Genomic DNA, 20,997 nt, shown 5'->3' on the forward strand with positions numbered 1-20,997 from the left:
AAAGAACAGAAGTCTTGTCAGGAAAGAAAACATAATAACTTTACTGCTTCACGCTTCACGTGTAAGCTTCACGTCCGCTGAACTGTGATCACTAGCGCTAGGTGGTAGCGGAGGCTGAATCTGGGTCGCTTTTCTGTTGGGTCTGCAGTGCACTTAGAAAGGTGTGGAAACCGTGATCTCATGTTTTCAGCTGAATTCTGTCGTATAAATTATTCTGATCTAATACAACTGCTGTCGTGTGGAGCAGTAGGCCTGCGGTGTAGACGTGGTGGTGGCAGGCGCGGAGCCCGGGGAGCTCTGCAGCCGCCCTTCCTCTCCCGTAGCTCCTGTCTGTGCCCTACGATGAGCGGCCCCTTCCTGCCTCGAGGAAGCAGCCAGCAGCGGCCGCCCCGGAACCGGAAAAGAGTGACACTGATGTCAGCGAGGCTCCCAGAGGAGGAGCCGCTGGAGAGCCGGAGCCCTTGACCGAGAAGGCCCTGAGGGAGGCCGGCCCCGCCGTGGACGTGCTGGGAGAAAGCCTGGTAGGCCAAGGGCCACGGGTGGGTCCGCCGATTGGGTAGGAAATGTCCAGGGACGCACCCTCGGCTTTGTGACATCGTTGGCTTCCCTTTGGCCTCCATATTTAGCCAAAGTCTTTCAATAATTATTATATAAAACATCAGAAATAGAGGCTAGGATTTAAGAGTTTATGAATGCATGTTCCTTTTAGACTGGGAGTTTCTGTCTAGTACTGACAGAGCTGGGGTTGAACATCTGCCCCCTCCTGGAACACCTGCCCGTCCCAGGGGAGATGATGGCAAAGAGACCAGAAGACGGAGGTGTCCTCCTATGGAAATGAGCCTAGTGGGTTTTCCCCTCGTTCCCAGGATTTCTCTTGGCGGAACTTCTACTTCCCGTATTTTAACAGGCTTCAGGCTTCAGTGTTCAGTGTTAGAGAAATCTCTTCCCTAAACACACACGCTTATTCTGTTCCCAGAGACTTTTCTGGGCGTGTCGGGTTGCGCGGTGTTGGGGGCGGTGTCGCTGCTGTGTCCGCTGAGTCGGGCCGGCCTCCGCTCTGTGGCAGGTCGCAGGGGCCTACTCCAGGACGTGGTCGTACCGGGAGGACGCGTTGCTCGCCCTGTACAAGCAGCTGACGGAGACGCCCGCCGGGGCCCCGAAGGAGGAGCTGAAGAGCACGCTGCGCGCCTCCGTCTTCCTCGTGAGAAGAGCCCTCAGGGACATAGTGACGCCGGTGAGTGCCCTCTGCCCTCAGAGTCCCGGCTGCGGTGCCCCAGGGGCTCGGGTGGCCTGGGGGTAGCACAGCGTGTCACTAGGCATGAAGGTTCTCCAGCAAGAAACGTGGTCAGCGAAGAGCCTGTGCCGTCTGTCCTCGGCTGGCCATGCGCGCTGCCCTTGACCGCCATCAGCCTCCCCGCGCCCTAGAAGCCAGGGTCCGCAGAGGCCCGTATCCCGGGGACTGATGAAACGCTCGGTTCCCGATTTTCCTTTTCGCGGAACCTGAGGAGCTTGGCTTTATTCTGGATTCCCCTGACTCGGAAGGGGCTGTGAGAGTGAGCACACCCGGGCACACTGCCTGCACGGCCGCAGCTGGGAGGGCTCGGGGTGTGGCCTCCAGGCCGCTGCCGTCTGACACACGAGATGAGAGCGCGCGCCTTCCGGACGCGGCACTGCATTCAGAAGGTGGTTTCCAGCTCGGTGTCTCCAGCCTCTGGGCCAGCACGGATTGTCCAGCATAACGTTCGTGTTTGTCACTAGTGGTCAGTGTGTTTTCTTTGCTGGAGTGCAGCTACGGGAACTCCTCTGCTTTTACCGCTTTTTTCTAGGTTTTTCAGGCTTCTTTGAAACTGTTGAAAATGATAATTACGCAGTACATTCCTAAACACAAACTGAGTAAGCTTGAAACCGCTCACTGTGTGGAAAGAACCATCCCCGTCCTGCTCACCAGGACTGGAGACTCTTCTGCTCGCCTCCGAGTCGTCGCCTCAAATTTTATTCAGGTACGAACTTCGTTGTAAAATTCGAAACAGTCAATAAGGAGCCCGTTACGACGCTATTTAACTTTGTGAATACCTTACCAGTTCCTGCTCTCCTAAGAGCATTATCGATCCTCCTCGTGACTCCCTGTCCTACTTGCCTGGTGCTCCGAGAGCCGGAGTCTGCCTTTGATGAGAGTCTGACTCATCTAATACCGCTCTGTTCAGGATGCGCTGGGAGCTTCTGCCAAAAAGACGTGGAAAACTAAATGGGAATAGAAAACTGGGGGTAAAGAGATAGTGATTGTGGAATGACCTCAGTCTAAATAGTTTTGTTCATTCAACAGACGTGCCTCCTCCAGGCCAGGTGTTGTGGGGAAAGCGAGAGAGCTCTGGGGGTTCGGACCCTGCGTGAGACCCAAGCTTGGGCTTCAGCAGGTCCCCGGGTTCCTCCCGATTCCATCAGCACTCTGTTGGGAAGGACTCCGCAGCTTTCCCGGTGTCTCGGAGGGGTCAGTGTTCCAGCGTGAAGAACACCCGTCTCACTTCCTTTAACCTGAGTTCTGGGGGAGAATGAATGGAAGTAGGTTATACTGACAGGGAGGTAACATGATGCTCCAGTCCTACGAGGTGCTCCTGCTCCGTGGGGCTCCGAATCTGGGGGAGGTGGCGCCTCTCAACAGGCACATTGAAAAGGAGAGTGTGTCATTCCTCCATTCCATCATGTATTTTTTAAGGGAGGAAGAGGAAGTGGAGACGAGGGGTGGGGCTAAGGGAGAGAATCCCAAGCAGGCTCCCTGCTGAGCACGGAACCCGGCGCAGGGCTCAGTCCCGTGACCCCGAGATCAGGACCTGACCTAAAATCAAGAGTCGGAACTCAACCAACTGAGCCACCCAGGAGCTCCCAAAACTGATTTCTGTGTCGCAGCCCACATGCTTCCGCAGTTCGTCATTCCTCTTCCTGTGTCTGGCTGCCCGAATGCTAAACACCTTAATTATGGAAAGACTTGCTCGTTGGCTGTGGGGCCTCACACGCCCCCGTGAGCCCAGAGGGGTCTCGCCACCCAGAGACCGTGCACCGCTACCCTCTAGGCCAACAGGTCATAAATACTGACACAATATCATTTGTTTTAGAATTTTAGAAACTAGAAAGCCTTTTTCCTGAAGTTGGGAAATCCTGAGGAGTGAAATCTTTAATTTTAGATCACATTTCTTGTAAAGGCTTCATTTGTCTGTGAGTGATCATGTTTTATTTTTTATGGCTTGGGGTTTTGTTTTTAGTCATTATGTCCTAAATAGAATACACACGCATTAGAGATAAACTATTTTACTGCCATATTTTATTCCCTATTTTTTCTTCGATGTTGACCTCAAGGACTAAACTGAAGTATACTAAGCTGTCTCTAGCATTTTCTAGTACAGATTAACACAGTCATGTTGGTTTTCATAGGAAATGGCCTTGTTCAAGGAAGTCAAATCTCTCCAAATTATCCCATCGTACTTGGTGCAGCCGTTAAAAGCCAACGCTTCGAACCATCTGGCCATGAGCCAGATAGGCCTCCTGGCCCGGCTTCTGAAAGACCTGGGCACCGGGGGCTCGGGCTTCACCATCGACAACGTGATGAAGGTAAGCGCACCTCTGGTGCCATGCGGCCGAGGCCTCGGCGCTTGCAATGGGCCTGGAGCGCGGTGGGTGTCTGGTCCGTCAGTGTTTGTTGAGTGAGTGAACGAGTGAACGGCTGCAGAGAAACAGCCACCGCTTCACCTAGCAGAGGAGGGCACCGGAAGGCTTCCCGCTCCTCGCTCTGCCACGAGGCGGCATGCACGTGTGGACGCTGGTCCACGGTGGCGGACAGACTGCAGAGAACCCGTGTCCTTAAGAGAGAAGCACAGAGTCCCTGAGGACACCCCGTGGTGCAGCGGGACTGGACGCCCTGACGAAAGCATGGACGTTCTGGGAGAGAGACTACCAGCGCAAGGAGGCCCTCCCTAATTTCAGATATGCGGGAAGGGCGCTCGGAGCGCGGCCGGCGCGTGGCCAGACGCCGAGCTGTGGCACTCTCATGCACCAGCGCTCCACGTTCGCTCCTGTCCGTGTGGGAAGGAGTGGGTCTCCGTAGATCCCACATGTGCAGCGACTCGGAAGCCTGGACTGGGTCCTCATGGAGTCACGTGTGCCGTCAGGAGAGGCAGGAGCAAGTCAGGCCACTTCCGTTCCTGTGTTTTCTCTACCGAAGTGTGATTTAGATGCTGAAGTAAATAAGCCTTCGGACACTCCCTCCCCTGGCTGCTGGGGCTCCGTGCCCCACTCATCCCGTTTTTGGCCTCGTCGTCTGGGTCCCTTTTCTGGTTTTTCTTCATCCTCCTGATCTCGTTAACTTTGGAGTGTCCAGGCCTCCTTTTCTCATTTCTGTGCACACACCTTCCCTCGGTGACCCGTCCGTGGAAGACACAGTCTCTGTGCCTGCCCTCCCCGGACGCCTGACTCCTCCGGCAAGCGGTGTCCACCCCTCGTCCCAATGGAACGCCTGCCCTCCCCTCTGACCTGCTCCGGCTCAGCCTTCCCCGTTTCTGTAAATGGCAATGGCGTTCTTCTCTTTGCTCAGCAAGTGCTGTGGGCTCTTCCTGCGGATCTCTCCAGACGCTGGCCAGGCGTCCCCACTCCTCAGCGGCTCTCAGGTCCGGCCCCTGTCATCACTTGCATGGCCGGCCACTGCCAGCTCCCCAGTGGACTTCTCCTCCTGACTCGCCCTGCAGTCACTTGGACCACTCTCTGTCTTGCCTCCAAGTGCAGTTTCCTCGTTCCCCAGCGCAGAACACAAAGCCTGCCCTGCACCGGTCACTGCCCGTTACACGGCGCCCCGCTTCGAGATGCCAGCGCTGGCGTCTGTCCCGGTGCGCTGCAGCGGCACACGCACATCTCAGCAGGGTAGCATGGGCAGCGTCGGTCACGCTCCTGGGCGGTCCCGTGCAGCTCGCCAGGAGAGCGGTCACTCTGCCCCACGCGGGCCTTCGGGCCTCCATCTCCTTCCACTAGGACACCACCAGCTTCTCCCGCGACTCAGAGGTCACCGAACAGACCAAGTGAGTGGGGGTGGTGAGGGGGTCTTTATGGGCCGGGCCGCTCCCACCCGCCCTTTGCCAGACGGACACTTGGGCCCGGGACGCGTGGCATAGCTGTGCGCGTGGAAGCAGGCAGCCGGCTGGTCAAGCGCGCGGCTCTATCCGGGCCCCCCTGCACGTGGGAAGGGTGGATCCAGGTGGAGGGAAGAGAAGAAAGAAGTAAATGGAAGTTGGAAGGAGGGTCGGTTCCGGCGGGAGCGGAGTTCCCGAGTGGCCAGCGGGATTGGGCCCTGGCATAGCCGCAGGAGGGCTGGCTGCATGCGGAGCGGGGAAGGTGCATCCTCTCCACGGACGAGGGCCGCTTGAAGCCTGACCGGACACTGGAATTTGAGAGACAAGAGTGACGTATGAACCTGCCCCTTGACGTCTGAGAAGCTGAACTGACCCGAAATGCCTCAGGTCGGGTCACTGTGTGCTGCCCAGGACCCCTGTGGCACCTGTCGGGGGCAGTGGCACAGTTGGGGGTTCCCCAGGCCCGGGGTAGAACCAGGAGCCTGTGGCAGGCCGAGCCTGGGGGAAGTGCGAGGCCAGCGCCCAGAGCCCCACGGGCAGATGTCAACTGACTGAGCATGGTAGCGACAGTGTGGGATGGGACAAAGGTCTCACGGCCAGTCCTTGTGACACCACACCATAGAGCGGCTGAAATGGATTGTGGCCGATGAACGTCCTTGACAGGAATGTGGGGTAGAGAGAAGGGAGGTTTCAAAGAAGCACAAGCACGGTGTACTGTTTAGAACATCCAACAAAACCCCACGTACGCACCCAGCGTGCACACGCACATGCACACACACACTAGAGAGCACACGTCTGGGTGGGCCCCAGAGGCTTCTGCTACCGTGTTTCGTTTCTTAAAGATCTGAAGCAGACGTGGCCAGATTACAACGTCGGTTAACGTGGGTGGTGGACACGCAGGGTTTCTTATGTTTCCCTTCTCGGTGATCGGAAGATTTTATGATATATAATTTAATATGACATCCACGCGAGGATAGAACCTAGAAAATGTTTGTTGGCCTGTGAGTGGAGAGAAACAAAACCAGCGCTGCGTGTATACAGCCAGCATGAGCGCCACTGCATGTGTGAGGCAAACAGGGAGAAAAACTCGGTGTCGTGATAACCAGAATTGTGGGGGGGGGGGTCTTTTTTTTCCTTTTCAAGCTTTTATAATGTGCCTCTATTTCTTTTATGCTGGGGAAAAACAAACTCTGTTATTGTCAGACTCAGTCACCGCAAGAACCCCTCCCGACCTGTGTTCAGTTTTCAGTGAGTGCCCTGGAGCACAGAGTGTATGAGGTCCGGGAGACCGCGGTTAGAGTCATTTTGGACATGTATAAGCAGCACCGGGCTCTTATTCTAGAGTACCTCCCTCCAGACGACATCACCACGCGCAAGAATGTTCTCTATAAAACAATTTTTGAGGGATTTGCTAAAATAGACGGCAGACCTACAGATGCTGAAATTAGGGTAAGTCCATTTTTATGAAATTACGACTTAATCCTTTGTGGAAGCTGTTTGGTCACCCAGTAAACCGACAGATCGCTCAAGGAGCTTCAGGTGCAGGAGACCAGGGGAACGTCGTCTCCTGAGTTCAGATCCTGGCTGCTGCACACCCTGCCCGGGAGACTCAGTCTCCCCGTCTGCGAACAGGAAGTGACAGCGGGGGGACGTGTGTGGTTTTATCCGTCCGTAAACGTTTATCGGGTGAAGCTGGGCGAGGTGGCTTGACCCCAGTTGTTCTGTTAGTCTCAGGGACTGCCATAGCGTGTCAGAAGCGTAATCCACGTGCCATGATGTTCTCCCGATTTCTGAGACTACCCTAAATTGCTCTTCTAATGGAAAAAATCATTTCCACACCAGGCACAGAAGAAAGCAGCTACAGAAGAAGCGGAAAAGCGGAAGAAAGAAGAGATTAAAGCTTTGCAAGGGCAGCTGGCCGCGCTCAAGGACCCTGAGGCCGAAGCCCAGGTCGGGAAGGCCACCGTCTCCTCCCCCCTGCGCTCGCGGTGCCCCGACTGCTGTCCCACAGACACATACACGGCGTGCTTGCTTTCCTCTCCCAGCGCGATGTAGACGAGCCCCGTAGGCTGTGCTGCTCTTTAAAAACTAGCTTCGGGTTGCATAAAAGGAACCGCCCGTCAGCTAGTTGGAATTAGGTACTGATTCCAGGGAGAGGCGTGAGCCGCTGGCGATGGTTAGAGAGGAAACTCCAGGGCTAAAGGCAGGAGGCGCAGGACAGATTTCCTCTTCGCAGCTCCTAGTCTCCCTCAGACGCAAAGGACAAAAAGAAGCTTGTAGGTGAAGATCCGATTTCCATGCACTGAAGATGGCAGGTTTCAGGGAACTCTTCCCCCTCGGGAAGCCCCTGGTCCTCAGCCTCCGGGAGACGCCATCCAGGGGGTCGGAGAGTGACTGCCCTGTTTCTGAATTTACACCAGTTTCAGGATGTTCACTTTGTCATTCAGGCCCTTAAGTTGAAAGAAAAGGGGAGGGGGTGGGAGGAGCCCATCAGGGAGCACGAGGTTTCAGGGGTGCAGGAAGAGAAGGTTCTAGAGTGTGCTGCATGGCCCGTCCCTGGTGACGGGACCGCACTGCACCCGCACAGGCTGCTAGGAGGACAGAGCACGCGGTGAGCGTTCTTGCCACAGCTCAGAGAGAGAGAAAACAGCTGAGTGTGTGCTGGAGTCGCCTGTGGCCCAGAGCCGTCGTGACGATTCGGGAGACGCTGGCTGCTGGGGAAGGGGGCTCCTGGGGATGGGGCCTCACACCAGGGAGTCAGGATGGTTCTTTTTTTTTTTTTAAGATTTTATTTATTTTGAGCAAGAGAAGTGGGGGAAAGGCAGAGGGAGAGGGAGAAGCAGGCTTCCCGCTGAGCAGGGAGCCCTGTGCAGGGCTCAGTCCCAGGACCCTGGGATCATGACCTGAGCCGAAGGCAGATGCTTAGTGACTGACACCCCCCCCGAGGCATCCTTCAAGCGTGGTCCTTTAGGGCATCCATGTTTCGTCCGATTCTCACAGCCACCTGCCAAAGCGGGTCCAACAGGTGCTCGTGACTTTTTCTAATGTTATACAAATGAAGAAACAAATTTATTTATTTATATTTTGAGAGAGGGAGAGAGAGAGCGTGAGCGGGGGAAGGGACAGAGAGGGAGAGAGAATCTCAAGCAGGCTCCACGCCCAGCACAGGGCCCAACACAGGGCTTGATCTCACGACCCTGAGATCATAACCTGAGCCAAAATCAAGAGTCAGACGCTTAACCCACGGAGCCACCCAGGTGCCCCAGTGGGGAAGCAGATTTTTTTTTTTTTCTTTTAAAGATTTTATTTTTTTTTTGACAGACAGAGATCACAAGTAGACAGAGAGGCAGGCAGAGAGAGAGGAAGAAGCAGGCTCCCCACTGAGCAGAGAGCCCGATGCGGGGCTCGATCCCAGGACACTGGGATCATGACCTGAGCTGAAGGCAGAGGCTTTAACCCACTGAGCCACCCAGGTGCCCCGGGAAGCAGATTTTTAAAACTAAAGTGACTTAAAGCACAGATCTCTCAGGGGGTAAACCAGGACAGCCAGGCCGTGCTGCTCACCAGCCCCCTCCACATCACAGCACCCAGCCACAGTGAGTCCAGTCCCGGATGGCATGGGTTCCGCTAAGGCCACGCGCCCCCCACAGGTGTCTGAGGACGTGGGACTGGATAACCGCATCCTTCAGCTTCCCCGGCACCTTCATCACTTCTTCTCCGTTCGTCATGTGTTTGCTGAGCACTGCTCGGTGCCAGGCATTGTGCTGGGCTCCGGGAATAAGCCGGGAACAAAACCAAGCCCTGCCCCCTCCCCAGGCCCTGCCCAAGGGAAAGAGACAGTGAAAGACAGCGCAGGGCGGAGCGCACAGCGGGCGCGGACGTCAGCCCACTGTCTTCGAACAATTGCCAACGATGCTAGGATCCCTTTCTCTGTTGTTTTTATCGTGGTAAAATATTCATAGCATGTTTTAACCCATTTTAACCGTATCCGAGTGTACACTCCGTGCCACTAAGTGCCCTCACAGGGTTAGCACCAGGCCCACCGTCCAGCTCCAAAGCTTCCGTGAATGAGAGAATTTTTAGACTACCTGATTGCCCCAGAGTTTTAGAAAAAAGGAGTTAAAAGTTACTGGTAGGTTTCCTAAGCTATTCGAAGCACCAAGAAGGTAAAACTTGAAACTAAAATTCAGCTTTCGGCATTGTTTACATTGTCTCCCTGCAAAACGCGCAAACCCATCTATCTCTCTTAAGAGGTTTTGGTGCCTAAAATCCAGTGCCACTGAGTGTGCCGTCTCTGTAGGCGCAGAAATCGTGTGAGCCGGGAGCCGGCCTCACGCAGTCTACTGTCCCTCACTGGCTCCAGGGTGGTACTCTGGGCTGTGTCTCCTTCTCCAGGCTTGGCCGTGACATAAGTCACTTGCTATGATGCGAAGCTTGATTCTCTATAAATGCGGCAGACCGTACCCATGTTTGTAACGCGTCCCTTAAATGCTAGTGTAGGGCCACCCACTGTCCCTCTTCTCTGAAACCGAAAGTCCAAGAAGGCCTTCAACCCCCGCCCCAGACCAGGCTGGTTGGTCCCCAGGGTGCTGCGAGGCGCTCCCGACATGGTCAGTCTTTGTAGGGACGATAGCCGTGTGCAGAGAGCTGAGGAGGAGACATGCTAACGTGGCTCCCAGAGCTCTGGTCGGGGGAGGACTGGGGGCAGCCCAGGAGCTGCGGTGGGAAGGCCTGAGCCCCAGCACGGCTGGCCACCCGCAGTGACACTCAGCTGCTCGTAAGGGACCCCTCTGTCCAGTCCACGTCTTGGAGCGCCCGTGCCCACTTAGCACCCGAGACACAGGTGTCTGACCCGGGGGAGGGGCTGGCAGGAGGAGCAAGGCCCGGCCCGTCAGGCCCGGCGGCCTCAGCATGGCAGCGCTCTCCTGCCACGTCACCCGCTGGGTCCGCAAGCGTGCTGGGGACCGTGTGTGCCAGAGAAGAGAACAGACAGAAGTCTCCGTCGTCGGGGACCCTCACCTCTCTCAGTGGCATCCGATGGTGATGAGGATACGCAAGGGAGTGTGTGAGAGCGGCCAGGGCCGAGGAGGGGCTCGAGGAGAGGGGCTGCTGGCTGACACCTTGCCCTCAGGGGACCGGGGCGGGGAGCCTGGGCGAGAGGAGGAGAGGGCCAGAGCTTGGGTGCCAGGGTCCTCGGAGGGGCGGCTGGAGCTGGGTGGCTGGTGTCCAGAGACCACTGCAGACACGAGATGAGGGGACAGGTGGCTTAGGAAGCCGGCTGAGAGTCTCGGGCAAGAGTAAATCAGTCTGGCGAGGCTTTCACGGGCCCACCAGCCCCTGCATGCAAGGCCCCCGGAGGCAGGGCCCCCAAGCTGGTGAGAGGAGGCCTGGCCTGAATGGAGAGAAGGGGAGGCGTCCGTGGCCTCCCACAGTGTGCGCCGGGGGCTCCGGAGCCTCATCAGCAGCCAGGCAGGCTGGGGCAGCAGCTCAGCCTGGGCAGGAGAGGCTGGGTCCTGGGACCTTCAAGGAGAGAGGACTTGAACCCTTGGTCATCCCCACTGAGGGCTGTGAGCCTGGGAACCGGGAAGAGTGTACGTAGCGTGAGAGCCAGGAACGGGGAGGCAGCCAAGGAGATGGGGCTTGTGGGGCGCCCCAAGCATCCGGGGACAAGGGTGATAGTCATGTGCTGCCCAGAGCCCTCGGGCACTGAGGACGGTGAGCCGCTGGGAAGCAGCGGCAGGGCTGGGGCCCGTGGTGGGGCTTGTGAGGGGAAGGCACACGTTTGGGCGTTGACGGCGCACAGAGCTGTTACTTGTTGGTGGAAAGTCAGAAAACAGAAGCACTTAATCTCCTGGACAGACTCGCGTGCAGCCGTCCGTCCCTGACTTCTCTGTTTCTGTTCTCAGGGGAAAGGAGCCCCCCCGGTGGAGACAGACAGTCAGGGTAGGTACCAGGCGCGGGGCTGCCGGCAGCGGCCGCCTCCGTCCCCGAGCAGGTGCTGGGGATGGAAGATGAACACAACCCTTGTCGCCTAGTGTGCTCTTTTTTTTTTTTTAAGATTCATTGGTTTGAGAGAGAGCTCGCGCCCAGGAGCCTGAGCGGGGGGAGGGGCAGAGGGGGAGGGAGAAGCCGACTCCCCGCTGAGCGCAGAGCCCCACACGGGGCTCGATCCCACCACCCCAAGACCATGACCCATGCCAACACCGAGAGTCGGACCCTCAACTGACGGGGGCACCCAGATGCCCCTCGACCCGTAGCTCTTAAAAGTGTTTCACATCAAAGTGGCTGCTACACATTTGGGAACGACAGAAAGTTACTTTAAATGATTTCTTGTCTCCTTTCAGATACACAAGAAGGGAAAGCAGCCCCAGCCCCGGCTCCAGAAGGCCCAGATAATCACTACTTGGATAAGTGAGTAGCGGTGTCTCTAGCTGCGAGGACTGGAGGCGCGAGCCGCGGCACGTGTGCAGGGGAAGGGTTTCCTCGAGCGCGGCCGGGTTCTGTCAGCCGACGGGCTCTTCCCCGCCATCCGTCATCCCTAAAGGAAGGGCGATGGCCCTCCCGACCCACGGGCCCCCTTTGCCCCCAGAGAAGTCAGCAGCCCGTTTGTCAGACACAGAGCACTGTGACCGCAGATACTTTCCCCTTTGAGTCAGATGTCTTTGTTCTCGTGACTTCACTAGCGTCTGTGCTAGATTACGCTGGCAGGGTAGAAGCTGAGGGGACCTTGAGCTGATCTGTCCCCAACACCTGCTCCTCCTACCGCGCGCGAGCGGGCTGTCCCCCCGCGGACCCGCGGCCAGGGTGGGCGTGCGCGTTCCTGGACGGCACCCGAGCCTGCACCTGCGGCTCCTGCTCTGTTCCAGTCTGTGCATCTTCTGTGGGGAGAGGAGCGAGGCCTTCACGGAGGAGGGGCTGGACCTGCACTACTGGAAGCGCTGTCTCATGCTGACGAGGTGTGCCCACTGCAAACAGGTCAGTGCCGCGTGCGGCCCGAGCTCGGCACCTCGGAGGACAGGGCCCGGGGACAGCTGGCAGGGAGCTCCCCGAGGTGTGCATGGTGGGGCTGTTCTCTCCGAGTCTCCCTGAAGGACGGACACGGACGTGACGTGCAGACACAGCTCGGGGACGGTATGGGTTCTGTCTCCAGACCCCCCGGGGAGACAGAACCCGCGGTAAAGCCGGTCGGTGACGTTGGGGCTCCCCGGGGCGCACGCCAGCTGCGTGCACACCGTGCGGGGTCTGCACGGTGCACGACGGTGGGGCGTGGGAAACAGCTTATGTACTGGACAGACGTCTCACTGCTAAGAGATGCTGGCCGCCACCCGAGCCCCCCGCGAGCCACGGGTCCCTGTGACTAATGCAACAAAAACGAGCAAGCTTGAGAGACTGTGAGGGTGACCAGAACATGACGGACGCGCACAATGGGCAGACACTGTTGGGGACACAGCGCCGACACCGTACTCGCCGCAGAGTCAGCACGGACCCTCCTTCTATAAACTGCCCGCCTTACGAGGGGCCCGCACGCAAGTCAGAAGCGTTCAAGCCCCTGAGCCCCGCAGAAGGGCACGCTGTGCCCCCAGCTCCCTGGCCCTCGAAGCCACCACCTCTCCCCGCAGAGTAACCACCATCCCGATTCCTGACACCACCAGTCAGTGTTGCTCGCTTCTTGAGTCGGTACAAACGGAAACGTACAAACCGTAATCATCTTGTGTCCTGCTGGTCTTCCTGCTTTGTGGCAGGCTCTGCTCAACAGTCCAGGGTCCATCCCTCCGCCCCGCTGTTTTCAGAAATCGGGCTGTGTCCCGTTTGAGGCTTCCATGAATAGTGTCCCTCCGGGCACTCCGGTGTCGGTCTGCTGGGGCACCTGTGAAGGCTCCGTTTGGGGTGCACCCTGGGGGTGGAGTGGCCGGGCGCGCCCGCGGGGCTGCAGGGCTGACGCACGCAGGTGGTGCTCCGAGGGGCCGCGCATCCACGCCCCGGCCAGGGCCACCTCCGTGCTTCCTGCCGCTGGTGAGGTGCGGCACCTGGCTATCTGTCTGCTGACTGTTCAGCTGCCCTGTTCTAGAAAATATCTTTTAGTCTCCCGATGGTGAGGTTTTTTTAAACATTTTATTTATTTATGTTTACAAGGGAGAGCGAGAGCGAGGGAAGGGGGCGGAGGGAGAAGCAGACTCGCTGCTGAGCAGGGAGCCTGACGCGGGGCTCTGTCCCGGGACCCCGAGATCATGTCCCAGGCCAGAGACAGACGCTTCACCCGCTGAGCCACCCAGGCGCCCTCTGGTTCCTGTTTTCAGTTAGCTTGCCGGTGTTGCTCTCCTGATCTGTGGTCATCGTTGATGAGTCCGCACCACAGTCCTTGCCAGATTCAGAGCCCACAGCCGGCCTCTCCCGCTTGGGGTCCGGCCTGCTCGTCGTCCTGATGTGTCCTTTGAGTTTAACCTTGTCTACCTCGGGGGCGCCTGGGTGGCTCAGTGGGTTGGGCGTCTGCCTTCGGCTTGGATCATGCTCCCAGGGTCCCAGGATCGAGTCCCACATCGGGCTTCCTGCTCAACGGGAAGCCTGCTTCCCCCTCTGCTGGCGCTCCCGCTGCTTGTGCACTCACGGTCTCTGTCTCTCTCTCTGACAAATAAATAAATAAAATCTTAAAAAGAGAAAGAAGTATTCTCCTATCCCCCAAATTTGGATCTCTCCTGATGCCTTTCTTTCGATAAAGGAGAGCTGGGGAGAAGGAAACCCGCCTCTGCCTCCCGCCGCTCCTCCTGGGGTCCTGCACGCATCCTCACGCGCGACAGGGGTGGGGACTTTGAACCCAGAGGCCACACGGCTGAGCTGTCCTGCACCCGTGCCCTCTGGAGCTGACCGCCGCTCCTCCGGCCCACCCTTCGCCGTGGCCTCTAGGCGCCAGCGCAGGGACCCGACAAGGGGATGCGGGTGTGGAGCGGAGCACCGCGAGCGAGGCGGAAGCGGTGTGGGCGGGCGGGGCGGCGTGGGCGACCTGGGCGCGGGGCACAGGCCGGCGGGGGCGGCCCCGCTCCCGTGTTCCCAGACGTGTTCCCGGACACATGCTTCCTTCTGCCTTTGGGGACGCAGGTGGTGGAGATCTCCAGCCTGACGGAGCACTTGCTGACGGAGTGCGACAGGAAAGACGAGTTTGGAAAGTGTTACCGCTGCAGCGAGGCCGTGCTGAAGGAAGAGCTGCCCAGACACATAAAAATGAAGGAGTGTAACCGTGAGTGCAGGCTCGGGTGGTGCCCTCCGTGTCCACGGTGCCTTCCGCGTCCACGGTGCCCTCCGCCTCCGTGGTGCCCTCCGCATCCGCGGAGCCCTGCCCAGGGGCCCTGCCGGGGATGGGATGTGTGGTCAGGTGTCTCCTGCTGCTTGTGCGGCTCCCACGGGAGGAACTAAATCTTGTCTTCCTGACGCCATTACAGCTGCCAAACCAGAGAAGCTGGCAAACCGGTGTCCACTGTGTCATGAGAACTTCTCCCCGGGCGAGGAGGTGAGGGCCCGGCGTGGGGGTGGCCAGCCACACATGGGTGGCAGTGGCGAGCTTGTGGGGGCCGGGCCGTGATTGGGGCACAGGGAGCGTTCAGGGAGCTCCCCGGTCTGTTCCTGCGCCATTGGAGGGGTTACTGTGCTTACCTGTCCACTCGGGTGATTTCCTCCCTCAGCACTGTGGACCCACGGGGGCAGGGACCCTCGGCTCTAGCAGGGAGTGAGTGCGAGGGGCTTTGGCCTCTGTCCGGTCTCCGCACTCCTCTGGGTGCTGGGGCCCCAGATGGCGTCCAGGCCAGACCGCAGCACGCCGGTCCCTCATCATGACTGAGCCTGAGCCTGGTGCAGCCTGGAAACTGCAGGTCACGGTGAATGCAGGCTGTCCTCCTGTGCCCCCTTACCTGCCACGCTGTGACCCAGCCTGGTGCGCCAGGGGCAGGACCGTCCACTCCCCACCCCCACCCGCCACCAGGTAGTGCGGCTTCGGAGGCCTGCCTCTGCTCGGCCACTTCCGCTCCGACACCCTTAACCACTGCCACCCGCCGTCCACCACGGTGTCCTGCTGCCTGGCTCTCCCTGTGCCAGCCCTCTGGGACGGGCACCATGAGACAGCTCAGACCCAGCCGCACTCAGCAGAAAACTCGCGCACCCAGCAGTCAGCCCTGTACCAGGTGTCCCAGGCTTGTCCTCCGTCTCAGAAAATGTCAGATATGTAAGGAAGTACACAGCAGAGCACAGGAGCCCATGGGCAGCCTTCGTGTCCCGTCCCCTGCTTGAATGACGGGTGTGTGTTCTGTCTGCACCCGTGTGCCGCCTTCTTGTGCGCCCGGGGACACGGCCAGCAGCGCGTCCCTTCTCTGCAAGCGGCCAGCAGCGAGTGTGGACGGGCTCCCGCGGGGCTCACACCACCTGCCTCAGCGCGATGGCAGACATGCCGGTGTCCCGGCCGTGGCTGAGGCCACCCACGGGCACCACTTCCTCATCTGGCTCTTTCCTCCCGGTTGGAGACGCTGTGGGCCCGCAGGGTTTCGCGTGGCTGGGCCTGCCGATGGCATCCCCCTGCTGTCGTTCGATGGGCTCTCGTCCCCTCCGTTTGCTGTGAATTGGAGGTTGGCCGGGTCAGATGCACCTTCGAGCTTTAAAACTTAGTTTCTCCCGCGGTTTCCGTAGCTGCTGGTGCGTTCTTTCATAGCCAGCGGGGTTCTTAAAATTAAGTCCTGTGACGACATGAAGTACTTGGCTCGTTCCAGAGTCTGTAGAGCGGGACATACTCGGGGAACCGAGAGCGGCTGCTGTGCCTGTCCCCGCTCACGGCCCCTCCCGCCTTACAGGGCTCGCTTCTTTTTGACGGCTTGGCCTGGTTAAAGGGTACGTGAGTGGTCCGCACAGGCACACGTTCTCTCTCGCCGTTTATTTTAGAATTCCGGCGCCCTCGCGTCTGTGCCCCGCTGGCTCCCATGGCTCTGACGCTGCCCTGGGACACCCGCCCCCTCCTCTGGCCGCTGTATGTTGCTCTGGCTCTGAGCGTCGCAGCCCCCGGCCGCTGGCCCTGCACGCCCTCCTGTCCCCGGCGTCCGGCGGGGAGCAGCAGTCTGGCTCGCGGCTCGCAGCTGTGAGGCAGGCAGCAGGGCTCCCCTTCCCGTCTGCTTTCTCGGCGCTCTATCCTCCGTGCCCAGTGGCATGTGGCCACACCCTTTTCCTGTCTCACGGTTTCTGGGGTCGGGAGTTGTGGGCACAGCAGAACGTCTCCGTGGCTCAGGGTCTCGCCAGACTGCGTTTCCGTCTGGGGCCAGACTGGGGAGGGATGGTCCAAGTTCACCCAGTGGCTGGCAGAACTCCTCTCGTTGTCGTGCTAGGACCGAAGTCCCTGCTTTCTTGCTGGCCGTCAACCAGGGGCCGCTGTCCGCTCCTGGAGGCCCCCACAGCCCCGTGCCCCGTGCCCCTCCAAACCTGCACATTGGCACACACTCCCATGACAGCGCTCCAGCTGCCGGGTCGGTCCAGGGCCGTGGCTGCCCCTGGTTTCGGCTCTGGCCGGAGCTCATCTCGCTTGTCCCTCGGTTGCCTGGTTGACACCCGTGTGCCTCCTGCTTTGTTTCAGGCATGGAAAGCTCACCTCATGGGCCCGGCGGGCTGCACAATGAACCTGCGTAAGACCCACGTGCTGCACAGGGCACCCGCTCTGCCGCCGGGTAAGGCTCGCGCCCTCCTGCACGTCAGCACCCACGTGGCAGGGTCCCCCTCCCCCAGTGGCACTCAGTCTTTGTGTTCTGGCTCCGGCTCTTACCGAGGAGGTTAATTGTGTGACCAGAACTCCCTTTTCCGCACCAAACTCTTGCCATGGATCCTGCCCTTCCCGGAGGCTCCCCAAGGGCGTCCTCGAGGCAGCAGACCCAGCCCCCGAGTGTTCTTGGGGTGCAGAGCCTGGTTCCCAGCATCTTTGTCCATCACCGAACCAGAGTATTTAGAAATGCAAAGTGAAATGGTAGATGCACAGATAATGCCACTGCCTGTTTCATGAATCATAATTTTCTCTATTTTATGCCTGATTTAGAATGCCTTACAGGAAGGTATATATTTCATTAGAAAACTAGTCCTGACCGAAACACTGTTGGCGGCACAGGTTTACATTAGGGTACCTTACTGTAAAAGCAAGTGAGTCACCAACACGAGTGTGATGAGACGTGGGTCCTGGGCTCTGTCCGTGCTGGGCGCCGTGTCGAGGACTGTGCGCCGGTGACGGATGCCCCCGGCAGCAGCCTCTTCCGTAAACGAGGAACTCGGCACTTGGAGGGGCCGGGCTGAGGGTCCTCAGCCCAGAAATGAAGCTCTTGTCACACGGCCGCTCCCTTTCATTTCCGGAGCTGAGTTTCTGAAGCCCCGACTGGTGGACGGCTCTGTTCTCCTCCCTCCGTCCCCGACGTCAGGCGCCGCCTCCGAGCCCTTTCCCTTCCCCTTCTGCCGGCTCTCGAGCCCGTCCTCCTCAGCCCTTGCGGCCACCTGCGGACTGAGGGGCCACTGTGGCATCCCCATGGCCTCGCACTCTGTTTACGTCTTGTCTCCCTCCTAATGCAGTGCCTGTGTTGTGTGTGTGTGTGTCCAGCAGGTAAAGGCCCAGCCGTGGCCAAGTCAGGGACCTCGGGATCAAAGGTCGGAAGCAAGATCCCTACCCCAAAGGGACTGAACAAAAGCTCCGGGAGGACATACACGAAGCGGTGACATGACACGCACCCTGTCTCCTTTGTCCCCGCAAGGAGCGGAGCAAGTTTCCTGACTGTGAACCATTTCTCCTAAAATCTGCCCTTGGATATGGTGACCGTCCCCCACCCCCGCTGACCCTCGGATCTCGGCCGTGCTGGTCCTGACCTGTTGCACTGTCCGTGGGGCCGACGGAGAACCTGCGTCCCAGGGTCACGTCCGGACCCGCCGTGGCTTCGAGCAGCCAGGCTTCTGCCCTCCCAGCCCAGCGCGCATAGGAGAGCACCCGTCTGTTCGCAGGGTGCCGACACGATGCGCACGCAGGCCAGGCCCTCTTCCCAAGTGCTTGCGGTGATTCCCATAAAGACTTCACTGGAAACCTCGGGCCTGTTGGTCTCTCTCACACGTGGCCGAATTCCTGCCGGGCCCTGGCCCCCCAGCAGCGGTAACCATGAGTCTCACCAGGCGCCTTACCCCAGCGGGTGCACTCTGCCTGCCCCTGCCCGGCGCACCTCCTCACCCGTGTCTGCAGAGCCCGTGCTCCCCGCCGTCATAGGTCACTGGGCATGGGTCCCCCTGTGCCCCTCACCTGGCCAGAGGCCCATGAGGAGTGTGCGGTCCGCAGCTGTCACCACCCCCCCGCGGCAGTCCCCCCTCCCCAGCAGTTCCCTCCCGCAGCAGTCCCCCCCCCTACGGTACCCCCCCCAGCAGCAGTACCCCCCCCCCGGGGCAGTCCCCTGGGGAAGCTGAGGTGGGCACCGTGAGGCTTCGAGTCAGGGCCGTGCTGGGGGTGCTCACATCCCTTACCCGCATGCAGCCCTCAGCAGAATTACGAGGTGACTGTCACCTGTCCTGTGCTCACCTGCCCACAGCGTCGGCCAGAGCGCCCCGCTCTGGAACCCCAGAGGCAGACGTGGCACTGCTCTTGACTCCGGCGTGGGGCATCTGCTCCTTCACGCACGTCACCAGTCGGCCCCTGCGGACACAGCGCGTCTGCCTCAGGCCTGTCCGGCTGCCCCTCACTTGTCTGCGTTGGAATTGGGGCTCTACATTCATTTGCTCGGCTCGTCCCGTGATATTTCACGCACCAAACGTCACTTCAAACGAAGACACCAGACCTCGAAGTCCAGCTCCTGCCCCGCCATCGGACGGGGCAGCGGTTCCGCGTGCTTCCCATGCACGCGGCTGGGGCGACTGGCTGGTGTGTGTCTGCAGGGAGGGCCCCGCGTCTCCCCGCGGCCGAGCCTCCCCAGGACCCGAGGCGGCTGGCCCTTCCTGTCCCCCCGTGCAGCCGGGACGGGCTCCCCCCTCCTCCTGAGCGCCCGGCGGGCTTTCCCAACTGAGACCCCGGGGAACGGATGAAGTGTGGGCTGGGTGATTAGTGTGTAAATACCGAGTTTCCGGCCGTGTGAAACCACAAAGTGTGTCTTAGAAAACCCCTAACAGCTGTGGGAGCAGTGCGCTCCCTGAGTACATCCGTGACTGTGAATTTGCGTGACTCACTCTCCGTCCTGGGCAGACTAATACCTTCTCGTGCGCAGCAAGAGTGAGACGGAGAGAATTACCCAAACCGGTGACCCAGCCAAACCACGAAAGCGCACAGGGAGAAGGGACGCAAAGCTTCAGTGGGCAGAGCAGAGCGTGGATGCCGGCCCATGACACTTGGGCCTTTGTGGCCCCGGGGACGGCGGCTCAACCTGCGGCCCGTCCTCCACGTGCGGACCAGCCACTTCCGTAACCAGAGCCGAGGTCCCTCGAGCTAGTGAAGGAACCATTCCTTCCTCTCCGACCAACATTTCCAAATATAGATGTCTTATTTTCTCTATGTTGTAACTTGAAGAAGCATTTGTAAAGATATTTAATTTTAGTGATTGGCAAACAAAATCGGGTGCATTTAAGACCAGTTAGCCCTGCCTGTGACGGAAGAATTGTGCGGCAATATTGAAATGATCCCTGGCAGGGACTTGTGGCTGCTGAAAGTCTTACGGAGTTACAGACTACTAAGGAACCACAAATAAATGACAAAAAATTTGGAAGGAACTGTAAGATCCCTTGGCCATTTATAAATAAATCTGTAAATTTGGAATAGGAATTAATAATTGACTTTTCACTCCTGAATATGTTGTGGATATTTAACTATTTATTTCTATTATTTTCGTATTTCAGAATATTTTATCAAGCTAATTTAAAAGAAATGTGTCTATAAATTTGGCATCAGAATACACATGTAAATACTTTTAATGAAAATTTGCAACTTTTTAATGTTTTAACATAGTTTTCTATTTGTCTTTATTTCAGGTACCAGAGTTATATCTAACTAATATATTTTTGTTGTTATTTTAGGGCCTAGGGGTCCCCTCACCCTGAGCATATGAACATAATAAAAAGATCACTCAATGTTCTGTCACTTTTATTTCAAGATCACCATTAAAAGACAAACGGAGGGGCACCTGGCTGGCTCAGTGGGTTAAAGCCTCTGCCTTGGGCTCAGGTCATGATCCCAGGGTCCTGGGATCAAGTCCCGCATCAGGCTCTCTGCTCAGCAGGGAGCCTGCTTCCCCTTCTCTCTCTGCCTGCCTCTCTGCCTACTTGTGATCTCTGTCTGTCAAATAAATAAATAAAATCTTTTTAAAAAATAAATAAATAAAAGGCAAACGGAGTGTCTTCCACTCTGGCGCACAGGCCAGAGGGGCGGCTGGGGGAGGCGTGGGGAGGGGCAGGGAGTCTGCTGCGGGGACTGGGACAGAGCTGGCCCCACGCTGCAGGGGGTGTGTGGACACGAGCTTCCTGCTGAACAAGGTGAAGGACGGTCAGTTCCCTGCGACTTGGAGGAAGTGGTCGCCCAGTTGCGCCAGCGGGTGGAATCGGAACGTCCCTCTGACCGTCTGGCTGTGCCCGCGGCGCGTCCGCACGCCTGCGCCCCTTGTCCAGAGGGACTTACCGGCCAACACGGAGATCTTGCTTTCAAATGAGTAAAAAGGCAGTATTTTCTCTGTTCATTTGTGGAGTGACTTAAAGCTTCTATCAATTTGGGGAATCATAAAATTGCCTCCATTTTGAAGTTACAATGTGCAGGTTTTCCCTTCCACAAATACTGTTCACGGAAAGCTGACGGCACTGTGTTTCCTCCTGGTTTGGGGACCAGGGCCCTGCGTGGGGGAAGGGCCAGGTGTGTGAGCCGCAGGGTGGG

General features: G+C 58.4%; 1 protein-coding gene across 1 annotated transcript in view; it reads left to right on the forward strand.

Annotated features, from left to right (window-relative positions):
- Positions 1 to 20,202, forward strand: part of CEP104 (centrosomal protein 104) — a 35,879-nt gene extending 15,677 nt beyond the window's left edge. Inside the window, exons 10-22 of the mRNA XM_080802678.1 lie at positions 324 to 521; positions 1,067 to 1,234; positions 1,827 to 2,000; positions 3,427 to 3,603; positions 6,354 to 6,560; positions 6,954 to 7,061; positions 11,018 to 11,054; positions 11,456 to 11,522; positions 11,978 to 12,086; positions 14,205 to 14,343; positions 14,546 to 14,613; positions 16,711 to 16,801; positions 17,716 to 20,202. Coding sequence (XP_080658804.1) covers positions 324 to 521; positions 1,067 to 1,234; positions 1,827 to 2,000; positions 3,427 to 3,603; positions 6,354 to 6,560; positions 6,954 to 7,061; positions 11,018 to 11,054; positions 11,456 to 11,522; positions 11,978 to 12,086; positions 14,205 to 14,343; positions 14,546 to 14,613; positions 16,711 to 16,801; positions 17,716 to 17,828 — 1,656 coding nt within the window. The 3' untranslated portion in view covers positions 17,829 to 20,202. The remainder of the gene's footprint in view (positions 1 to 323; positions 522 to 1,066; positions 1,235 to 1,826; positions 2,001 to 3,426; positions 3,604 to 6,353; positions 6,561 to 6,953; positions 7,062 to 11,017; positions 11,055 to 11,455; positions 11,523 to 11,977; positions 12,087 to 14,204; positions 14,344 to 14,545; positions 14,614 to 16,710; positions 16,802 to 17,715) is intronic.
- Positions 20,203 to 20,997: the final 795 nt, after the last annotated feature.

This window comes from Martes martes (assembly GCF_963455335.1).
Source record: "Martes martes genome assembly, chromosome: 4".
In the NCBI taxonomy this organism is placed as follows: Eukaryota; Metazoa; Chordata; class Mammalia; order Carnivora; family Mustelidae; genus Martes; species Martes martes.